Source organism: Durio zibethinus, chromosome 28 (assembly GCF_047325235.1).
Source record: "Durio zibethinus cultivar Kanyao isolate XHJ-2024 chromosome 28, ASM4732523v1, whole genome shotgun sequence".
NCBI lineage: Eukaryota > Viridiplantae > Streptophyta > Magnoliopsida > Malvales > Malvaceae > Durio > Durio zibethinus.
In genome coordinates this window covers 4235379-4246669 of record NC_143189.1, presented here as the reverse complement: position 1 = coordinate 4246669, position 11291 = coordinate 4235379, and the positions used below count along the sequence as shown (strand labels likewise).

At 32.4% G+C, this 11291-nt stretch overlaps 1 protein-coding gene and 1 pseudogene across 2 annotated transcripts; one reads left to right on the top strand and one right to left on the bottom strand.

The window, feature by feature from the left end:
* The first annotated feature begins 1957 nt into the window (after window positions 1-1957).
* On the top strand, window positions 1958-3020 carry LOC149510667 (uncharacterized; annotated as a pseudogene). Its single transcript, XR_016335033.1, has 4 exons — window positions 1958-2016; window positions 2111-2147; window positions 2262-2351; window positions 2682-3020. The product of XR_016335033.1 is annotated as an uncharacterized LOC149510667 (transcript).
* Window positions 3021-4956: 1936 nt separating this feature from the next.
* On the bottom strand, window positions 4957-6899 carry LOC111281109 (RING-H2 finger protein ATL60-like). Its single transcript, XM_022868722.2, has one exon. It carries the CDS (start codon window positions 6216-6218, stop codon window positions 5361-5363), a length of 858 nt encoding a protein of 285 aa, XP_022724457.2. The 5' UTR covers window positions 6219-6899; the 3' UTR covers window positions 4957-5360.
* Window positions 6900-11291: the final 4392 nt, after the last annotated feature.

The following is an 11291-nucleotide window of genomic DNA, read 5'->3' as shown; positions in this document are numbered from 1 at the left end:
AAGAGAAAACAAAATCAGTCTAAAAAAAAAAAAGTCAGAATACTTAAAAAAAAAGTTTAGCCCAAAGTTAGAAGGTAAATCTAGGGAATTGGGATCTTTTTTGGTAACAGGGAGGCCGAATTTAGGTTTAGAGAGTCGAGAGGAATGTTTTGAGAATTTTTTTGGGATTTTTTTATGATCGATGATAACAGCCGACGACCGACGATCGACCATCAATAGTAGTAAACAATGATCGACCAATTGAATTAGAGAGAGAAAGAGAAGAGAAAAAATAAGAGAAAGGAAAATTTTTTGGATTTTATAGAAAGCTGAAAGCCAAAATGATGTCGTTTCATTAAAGAACTAAAATGACATCATTTTGATCCTAAGAGGATCCACGCGTCAGCTCTAACCCAACCCAGAATCCGTATACTCGACCTGTGACCCGTCTCTATCCCAGACCTAGATTGATCCAGCTAAATCTATCCAAATTAAACCAGACCAGCTCCGAACCGTCGAACCACCTAGACCAAACCAGATCGATATTGATCAGATCGTTGACCGATCTGATTTAAGTAAAAGAAATTTTTTTTGAATTTTTTTGTTTTTTGAATTTTATTTTTGTTATTTTAAATTTTATTACTAATATCTAGGCATATTAAAATATTTAAATTTGTTAGAATAAATTTTTTTTTGTTAATAGAAATAAATAATGAAATATATAGTAAAAATTTGTGATAATTTTATTAATTTTAAAATAAACCTTATAAGATAATAATAACAAAATAATAAAAATATATGAGAAAAGAAAATTTTTTCTAATGATGAGATTTGTAGGTACTCTGAGTAGTTATACTTATGAAATTTTTAAGTGAGAAACTTTTTTAAAAAAAGTACTACCATCGTATTGAAATATTTATAAAAAGTTTTCAATACAATAAAATTTTTTTTCTTTGTTATAAAATTAATAATAAAGAATGAAGAAGAGGAAATATTATCCAATGATGAGATTATAAAAGTATTTCGAATAGTGATGCTTTAGAAATCTCAAAGTAAAAAGATTTTTTTAAAATATTACTAATATATTAGAATATTTATAAAAATCTTCAATATGATAAAATTTTTTCTTTTATTCAATAAAACAATAAGAATTATAATAACAATTCAATAAAAAAAAAACAAACAATAAAATTTCTAAATAATAAAAAAAGTGTACATTCACATATTAGCATTTTGCATTGCATGCTTGACATAAATTTTTACGAAAAATAAATTTAAGCTTCCAAAGATGAGATTCTAAAGTATTTTGAGAAGTGATGTTTAAGAAAGGTTTAGGTGAGAATGAATTCTTTCAATGTTACTAATGTACTAAAACATTTAAGAATTATTTTAATAAAAAGGTTCTAATTTATTTTTTTCGAACAAAATTTGAATAATAAATTTTTAATAAATAAAGAAAATAAACAAAATTACAATAAACAAAAGAAATCAAGGAAATTATTTTTCAAACATAAAAAATAAGATTATTTTTATCGAAATTAATAGATAACACGTAATTAATTGTTATCATTTCAAACGGGTGTCGTGAGGGTGTTAATTCTTTCCTACGAGTAATCGACTCTCGGATTCAGATTGTTTCGTAAACCATAAAATTATCTTTTTAATAAATTTTAATTAATTTTAAAATCTTATTAAAATGATGTATTTTAATAGATGATCAATCACACCTAACAAAAAAAATGGTGTCCGACTCTATTTTTATTTTCATTTCCAAATTCGTCGAGCAACTTCAAAACCATTATGACCTTGAGAATAAAAAATTTAATACAAGGGTGAATTCACCAGGTCATCTACCCCACAGCGATGCTTTACATTGCAAACATACGTTCCAACTACCAAAACCTTTTTCAATTTCCATAAATCTCCATTTAGGGGTTTGGTGGGGGTTTTCAGTTTGGTTGTTGGCCCCTTGCCTTAGATGGAATCATTCGAGTGGTTGGAATTTAAAAGATCATTGCCTTCATTTCTCAACTGGAGGTATACAATACTACTTTTTGTTTTCATTTCACCTTCTGTCTATTCATATTACCAATTGTATTTAGTATACTAGTTTCCTTGTTTTCTAAACCAGCAAGCACCTGTTACATTGTGAAGAATTTATTTATGATGTAAATGAATCAAGGCCCTTCTTCTTTTTAGGTGATTTTTTACTTTTCAGTTTATTATTATTATTACTGCTAATTTGATCTCTGCTTATGCTAACTGGATTATGTATCTTCTAGGAAACCATGAGCAAATCTCCAGTACATACAAAATATGATACACATGATTATGCTTGCTATGAATTTGATTATCAGGTGAACGTTTCACAGGTAAGACACAACACCTTTCTTTTTGTTTCTCTCCCATTTCCTCAATTGCGACTCATCTTCCAATGATCTTATAATGGAATGTATATGATCTTTTTATCCTTTCGGCAGCAAAACTACCCTGATTTTGACAGAAAAAGAATACTTCACTTCTTACTAAAAGAACAAAGACAAATTTGTGAAACAAATGTGTTCTGACTTCTGACTTTGATGCTTCAGAATCAGAGCTCCTATAACGTTTTGTCTGGGATATGTTTTCTGCCAATAGAAGTTTGCATATGTTTTGTGGAATATGATAATTTATCTGGTTTTGGCTTTGACCCCTTTGATCAGTTTCTAGAAGAAGCAAGGCAACATGCAAGAGACATAAACTTCCAGCGGTCATCTTCATGTTCAGATGAAATCAGAAAAAAAAGATTGGGAGGAGAAAAAAAGAGCTAGAAATCATGGAAAAATTCTCTATTCTCATGGTGGAAAATTGACAGAAGTAACAAGCCTAGTTCGAATCCTGTAGATGGTCCTGATATTTCCAAGCCAAGTAAAGGTTATGGTTCTGGTCCATTTTGCGGAACTGCCAGGGGAGTCGATAATGAGCTAGCTTACATGTGTCTTGGCCAGCCTAACTATCCCCATCAAACCAACGCCTATGGACCTGTCTAGTTGGTAACATAGCGTATCAATGACGTACGATTTGACATGGGGCTTCTGCATTAGTTTAGCCAAGAAAAAGTTGCCCCATCTGGCAAAACAGGGGAACTTTGTGATAGAAACTATAAAGTATTATATTTATTGAGGTGAGCAATTAGACGTATCAATAATCTGAATCTCAGTTCTGATGGGTGCATGGTGGGACATTTGACAGAAGGGGCTCCTGGTTAATTTGAATGACAAGAGATCCAAGTTGTAAAAGTGATCCATGTAGTCGTTGAATTTTCCCTAGTTTTTTTAATCCCCTTCTCGTGTTTGTCTGTCTTAAAGACTAAATGATAGTTATATGTTTCTGTGTTTGATAATTAAGAACTTGCAGAAAACTAGAGGTGTTCTGATTACGCCATCGTCCAATCTATGTACTGTATAAGCAAGGAATTGAAATGAATTACTAAGTCCATAGTTCTGATGTCTACAGGAAAGTTAATTTTACTAATTCTTGATACCATCTGTTCATCAAAAACAAATAATGGTAGTACTCAGGAAACAGTTCCTTCGAAAAGGTTTCTTAACACTTATCCCGATTCTTTCACCGGATGCCGCTACACTATACCAATAATAATAAAAAAAAGCAATAGTGCAAAGAAGAACATGTTAAAGCAATATACTTCACTTGTAAGGTCTATGTTCGAGTCTCACTACTAGCAGTCTCTCTTGGTGAGTGATATGTAAATCCAATGTAAATCTTCTTTGAGACCTATGGTCTTCCCTGACCCTGACCTTGGAATGGGAAAGCCTTCTTCAATCTAAACTTTTTTGCACCAAAAAAAAAAAAAAAAGAGAAGGATCCCTGCTTTGGAAGAGCATACTGGGGAATGCTTCTATCGAACCAATTTCATTTCTCAAATCCAGCCAGTTGCTACAATTCTTGTCAAATGGTCCCCCATTAGCTTGGTTTACATAAGGAGCAGTTAGGTGTTAGGTTGACCCACGCTAACCACATTGTCTCAACCATTTTAACCGAGCACTAAAGCAACGCACTAACCACATTGTTTCAACCGTTTTACCTGAGTACTAAAGCAACGCAAGATGGAGTGAAGTTGCACTCTCCAGACTCAATATGCATATGATTCTTGTACAAATTAAAAGGGAAAATTTTGTATTGTCCGAATTCAGAACAGCATTAAGACATGCTGTACATGTCTGCCAGAAATGCGACATTAGAACTCGTACTTCATTGAGTTTCTAGTCTGGTTCTGAAACCTTATCCCATGAAACCAAGCATTAGTTATAAGCCCTTGTCGGTGACCTAAGCCAACTATATGCTATTTTCCCAACTATATTTTCATTACATAGCCAAACCTGATATCTAGACTTGAGTAAAATCATGTAATCCATATGACATAAGCTACTGCTCTAGAACACCCATTTTCTTCCTTTTCCATACCCTACTACTGCATACAACAATCTGATTTGCAAAGTATTTGGGAAAGGGGTTTTGGTCTCGAATAATGGTTAATTAAAAACGAAAAAAGATTCTTCCATAGGAAAATGTATATGTTTTATAGACTTGATATAAATGAGTTATAAATAGACATGTTACTTTGACTAATCGAATTGTATTTGTTTCATATTAAACATATATAAAATATAAAAATTATTATATCATAATTCGTATTAACATAAATTTGAAACATAATTTTTTATTTTACTAAACTCATATAACTCTTTTTACTTATTATTTTCGTATTATAGTGATTTATCTAAAATTGCCCTGTCTAATTGCAAAGATCTCAAAAATAAAATGAATGCATAAACTAAAATGAAGTTTTTAAACTGAACTAATTGAATGATATATTTCAAGCATTTTTTAAATTGTTGCAGTTCGATTCTATGCACATTTGGAAAATGTTACAAAAAAAATTAGAAACTAATTACTTAACTGTAAGGCACAATAAACAACAAAAATGTTGTGGAATTGGATTTGATAGCTTTACAATACATGAATCCAGAGAGAAACAAAGTCTTCTGCAAAAGAAGTAATTGTTTTTTATACATATTTTGAGGAAAAGATGGATTCTTTCACCTCTGATTCAGAGAAGACCACCCTCTTCAAAGACACCACCTATTTTAAGCATTTGTCAAACCCTTTTTCAGCAACAGAATACCAACATCTTGGAGAAGAGACTCAATGCTTCAAAATGCCCAACTTATATTATTGAGCAAAATTGTTGTTTCCCAAGAAAACCCCACAATTCTCAAGGATGGTAAGAGTTCAATTTGATCATCTCCGACCATTTCTGCTCTGATATTGAAAAGTACATGTTCAAGAAAATCAGCTCCTAGGATCCACCCTTGGTAACTTCAAACATCAACAGAACTGCTTCCTGAACCACTAGGAGCCACCCTTTTTTCCCTGCTTAAAAGTCTCTTCAAAGACCTTAATCTTGTAGGCAATGGAGACTTTGATTCCTCCTCCGGAAAGTTCTCATTTACATTCATAGGAACATCAATCACCGACATCCCTTCTTGCCTACCACTACCAGATGTCAAGGAAGATGAAGCAAAAGAACCAGAATTAGAAGCAGACGCACGGGCACCCTCGGCACCACCACTACTAACCTGAGCTTGATTACCCCAAAACAACACATTTGTAGGAAAACTAGGAGAATCTGTCGAATGCTCAGAAGCCAAACCATCATGTAGAGACTGAACATGACCATTAACTTCATCTCCTGACAGAAAAGAAGTTGAATTCTCAAATTCAACAGCAACAACAAGGTTTCTACAAAGAGGACAAGTGGAGTGTGATTGAAACCACATATCAATACAATCAACGTGGAAACCATGGTTGCATTTAGGAAGCAGCCTAGCTTTCTCTCCTTCTACAAGCTCACACAAGCAAACGGCGCATTCAAGTCCTTCTTTGAACTCTTCTGGACGAAACATCAACACAGGAAGGGAAGCAAGAATTTTAGAATCAAGACCTTTAGTTGCACGTAGAGGATGAGCAGTGTCTTGCCCTGGAGCAAAGACAAATCGACGTCGGTTGCGGCGTGAAGGAGGAGCACTTGGTTCTTCAATGCGCCACCAAAACCATTTAGCATAAAGATGAAGCAAAAGCAGAAAAAGCACCACTAAAAAAAGAACTATTATGGCTATGACCATGATCTTCCCTGTTATTGCCACTGCTGTTGATTCATCAAAACCCGGTTTATCCATGGCTTGAAAAAAGGACAAAGCTTTTAACTTTTCAGGAAATGAGAGGAGAATTTGAGTGAAATTATGTAAAAGGATTTGATTTTTATACTTCTAATGAGCAAACGAATAAGAGCAAACTGTATAAGGAACAGCCAAGAATTGCAGCATCAAAATGGGATTTTGTTTCTTGGGAAATGAGAGATACTCAGATGAGAATTGAAGTAAAATTTTGCAAAAAGATTTGATCTAATTCTATTATGTGGAAAGAAATGAGAACTAACTCAATTAGAAACAGTCCAAAATTGCAGAACCCAACTGGGATTTTGTTTCTAAATGAAGGATACCGAGGTGGGAAAAGGCCTAAAATTTCCTAAGCCAACTAGGATTTAACATGTAAAGAAAGTAATCAAACAAATAGAGACAAATGGAAGGAAATGAGGAGAACCCCACATGAGAAATGGGCTTAAATTCTGAAACCAAGGCAATGGAGAGAAGTTTGTATAGGTGGGTTTTAAAGGGGGAAAGAAAATGTGGATATAAGTTTCAAGAGAATTCAAGGAAAAGATCCCAAAAAGAAAATGTCCACTTTGAGGACTTTGATATTGAAAGAATCAAAGAAAGAGATACTTTTTTGGATTTGCTTTGAAAGAGATTAGAGAAAGGGGGTTGAGCTGCGACTTGTTATGACCTCTAACAAATAGGCTGCTTATGGGACACTTGTATTCTACCATTTCTTTTTTCATTTTTCTTCTGTTTGTGACTTTTTCTTCTTCATTTCAAACAATAATAAAGTATTCCTTGAATTAGGGTAAACCTACCATTATCAGAGCTTTGATCCCATTTTAAAGAAATTTCTTCCCACTATATGACAACTGAAGTTTTCAAAGGTGCAGCTGAACTGAAACATTATTTATTTTCAAAATTTTGCTGTTGAGAAGGTGATCAACTACCCATCTACGTTTTTAGAATAATCCAAGACAAGATGAAATTTCACCTCATTTGACAATGGGGTCCTCCTCCCACCTATAAAATTTCCGTTCTGTATACTTTGGTACTATCATGTCAACTCCACACATAAAAAGGTTCCCTTCACAATCCAGTTTCTGGGAAACAGCCTCTAGACGATGACTTGTTCTTTTTCTTTCCTTTTGTTTTTTAGAAAATGAAATAACTATTCACTATCTTGCTTTCATCTTCTCTTCACAATCTGAGCTCACATTTCTCATTTACTCAAATCCAATTAATGCTTACTTGAAAGAGTATAAACATTGTTAGGTTCAAGAAATGTATCCCATATGGAAATTTGAACATTTCTTTGAAATGATTAACTGATTAAATGCATCCCATAGATTCCATTTCCATTTTATGAGAGAAATGCAGGATATAAAAATTGGGGAGGACCCTCACCCAAACCTAATCTTATGCAGGCCAACCATTGAACTTTACAATGGGAGGCAAAAAAGGGAAGCCAAATCTTAGAAAAAATTTGAGAAAAAAATTTATAAGTGTTGAAAATAGAATTTCAGTTTTATTGGAATCTAACTTTTATAGAAAATAAGTGAATTGTTTAAACTAAATTCGTAATTTCTATGGTTTTAAGCTATGGTAAGAATTTTTGTCTATGAACTAAGAAAATTTGACTTCTATTGTGGCATTTTGACTAGTAAAAGACTACGCAAACAGACCCTGCTTAACCTCAGAGAAATACAAAAAATTCTTCCCCTTTGAGATCGCATTGCAACATATTTTTTCTTCTCTTACAAAAGGATGGAACATTGGTGCTCCATCAATAACATTCTTAAACCCCAGCTTCAAGTTCAAGTCTTGACTCGTGATTATGACCAGGACGACTCTCGCGGGCCGCCCGGGGTACTGCATTCTGCGGAGACGCTCTCTTTGAATCAGTCAAAGAGTTAGGTCAGCCGTCAAATCTAAATTTTAACACCAAAATTATTTCAATTGAACCCTGGTTTTTGGAGTAATTAGGTGATAACAAAGATTATTAAAACTTAAAAAACATATTTTATCCGAGCTAGTGAGTTATGATCATGGATTCGATTTTATTATCAAACAATTTTATCATAATAATAAAACTCTATCTCATATCAGATTGCAAACTTCAACATTTAGCTTTACATTAATATTAAGATTTGAATTTTATCACATCTTTAATATGATTTGATTAAATTTATTGTATCATTAACTGAATTTAAATAAAATTTATTTAATATAAATTTTTGTTAAATTTTTTAATCATAATTACAATAATTTTTTTTATTATTTTCAATTTCTTCATAATCAATACCAAAAATCATGCAAATGAAACCTCAAACTTGCTTTTGCAAGGTAGAGAATATGGTCATAGCCGACAATTTTGCACATGGATTATTACGTAAATAAAGCAAATCTTTTTCGTATTTTCTTTAACACAAATCTCAAGAGAAGTAATAATCCTTTGATTCTTGATTACTTTGGTGCGAAAATACCGCTGATTTGCACCCGATTTTCAACATTGGAGTAAATAAAATTTGACTTCATTTTCTCCCACCTCAATGATGTAAATGGTTTCAACTGAAACTCAACCAAAATACCAACCTTTCACACACTTGAACTATAGCAAAGAATATGGGGCTTGCAGTTTTTAATTAATTAATTCTGTGCTCTTAATGAACCAGTTTTGTTGCCCTATCACCCGAATACAATACTAATAATTAAAGTTCCATTTGAGAGTGTGGTCGTAATTTTTTTCTACATCGTCACACACCCGCAAATAGAGCCTAAAGCAATCATGTTGTCTTGGGGCGATAAAATGTAAACGAAATAAACAATTTTCATAAAATAGGATCTCAAGACAATCAAGTCCCAAAATCATTCAGCTTTTGAATATTCATAAGTTTTTTTTTTTATTTTTTTTATTTTACATGACCAAAGAAGCTTTTGCATGAATTTAACAGCTTTTGCCACATTGAAACAATTCGCATGATTTTGCCACAATTTTGGGCTTTTAAAGTTTTAATTTTAGAATATATTCCTAAAAGGTTAAAAAAGAAGTTGGACAAAATGATGAACAGGGAATGATTTTTCGTCCTCATAATTGCCAATCCATGGCAAACATCAAGTGGTTAAACTAAAAAATATCAAACATTGGCGTGGATGAATTGTGAGCATTGATAACTTTCTTTTTGGACTTTTGAGAAAGGGCATGGAAGAACACAGGCCTAATCTGCCACAGGAATTTATTTTCCCCTGGGGAAAATCAGCCGCTCTAGTTTTCCTCCTAACTTTCATGTTTTTAAGGTTTCAAACCCACCATTTTTCATCATAAAAAATTACTTTGGTGCATGACTCAAAATTTCTTGAAACTATAATTAGGTTGGTAAGACCAATGAGCAATGGCCAGTGGGGACATACGAGAGTCTATTCAAGTGTATCAAAGAGAATCGTAGTTGAACTTCCTCTTTTTGTCATATTGATTAAGAATTTATTTGGATCCCACTGAAACATTAGTGCGATGGGATTTGCTATTTTCTTTTAATTCAAATGTATCATTTAGATATCATCTTTGAGATACAGGTAGCGCTAATTAATTACGAAAACTTTTAGCTTTAGTGAAAATCAAATTTTTTTCGATTTTACTTTTAGGATTTTTTATTTTTTCTTAAAATTATGAGTTTCATATTTTTTCATTTTGATTTTTTATTTAAAAATATTGAAATAAATTTGTTGATTTAATATAATAAATAATTTTTTATTATATAATAAATGTTATAGATAACATTAAAATATATAAAAAATTTTATCAATGTATTTTTAAAGTAAAATTTTTAATGATTATCTTTTATTCTTATCTCACCGCACAATTGTTTGTATATCTAAATACATATTTCATCATTATTTTTAATTTCATTATTATCGTAACTATTTTTTATTTCAATTGTCAATTTCAATTTCTTTAAAATTAATTTCATTGTCCATCCACATGACTACTATTTTTAATTTTACATTTACTGTTATTTTCAATTTCACTGAAATTAATTTCATTGTCTATTCACATAGACTTTAATAATATGACTATTTAACTTTAATTTAAACAGTGAGGGTGAGATAAAATTTAGATGAATATTAGATATATAGTTAGATTTGAATTATCAAAACTCTTAATTTCTTATAAATAATAAATGACAATGATAACATATAGTAATTGATTTTTGACTTAAACCATTAAAGTGAGATAAAATTTCTGTAGAGATTTTAGGTTTCAGTTATATAATACTAACACTAATGATCGTAAACTGTTCTAGTAATACGAGTCATACGAAACACATGAATAAAAAAATTTGATGCTTGATTTGGATGTGTGATGAAGCCTTGGTACTATGTGTCAATAAAAGAATGTATACATGGTATTGCCTTCTCTCCTATGTAAGAAGGACCTATCAAAGAATGAATCGTGTTTTGCAGGTTAGGCTAAGCTGACTTGCTTAAATATAGCCAAAACTCTCACAAATCGCCGATGTAAGCTTCAAAGAAAGTGGGTTTTCAATCCATTTTCCGAGTCTTCTAGCAAAAGAAACCAAGGAAGAAATGAGAAAGTGTTGGTGAGGGGCGACGTTAATCCTGCAAAGAGGGCAAGTTGGACGAACTTTGAGCCAGGCATCAATGCAGTGAACATGAAAACTATGGTGACATACTGGTAGCGACCGGAGCTTTTCCCCCTTGCAGACCTTGCTAAGGCACACCACGCAATCAACTTCATGTCTGCTACTTCCATTTCCAACCCATCGCTTTAACCATTTGTTGTTATAAACATGGAGGCAGCTGAAGACGAGGAAAGCTGTGAAAACCAAGATTGTCGGGAGCATGATCTTGACTGAATATGTTGATGGAATTTGGAATTTCTTACATCTGAACAGCTTCAAACTCAATCAAGTTTGTTTTAATGGGTTGTTTTGCAATAGAAAAACAGAGCTTAGAGGAACATATATGGTCAGGTTTGTGTCAAATTTTATGATTTCATTTCTTGGATTAATAACTGGTATTCCTGGCTTTGACAAATTAAAACTTGTCTGCCCTATCATCAGTAGGTTAGATGTT

Excerpts from the sequence above, each read along its gene's own strand:
- LOC111281109 (XM_022868722.2), bottom strand. The coding sequence starts at position 6,218 with ATGGATAAACCGGGTTTTGATGAATCAACAGCAGTGGCAATAACAGGG.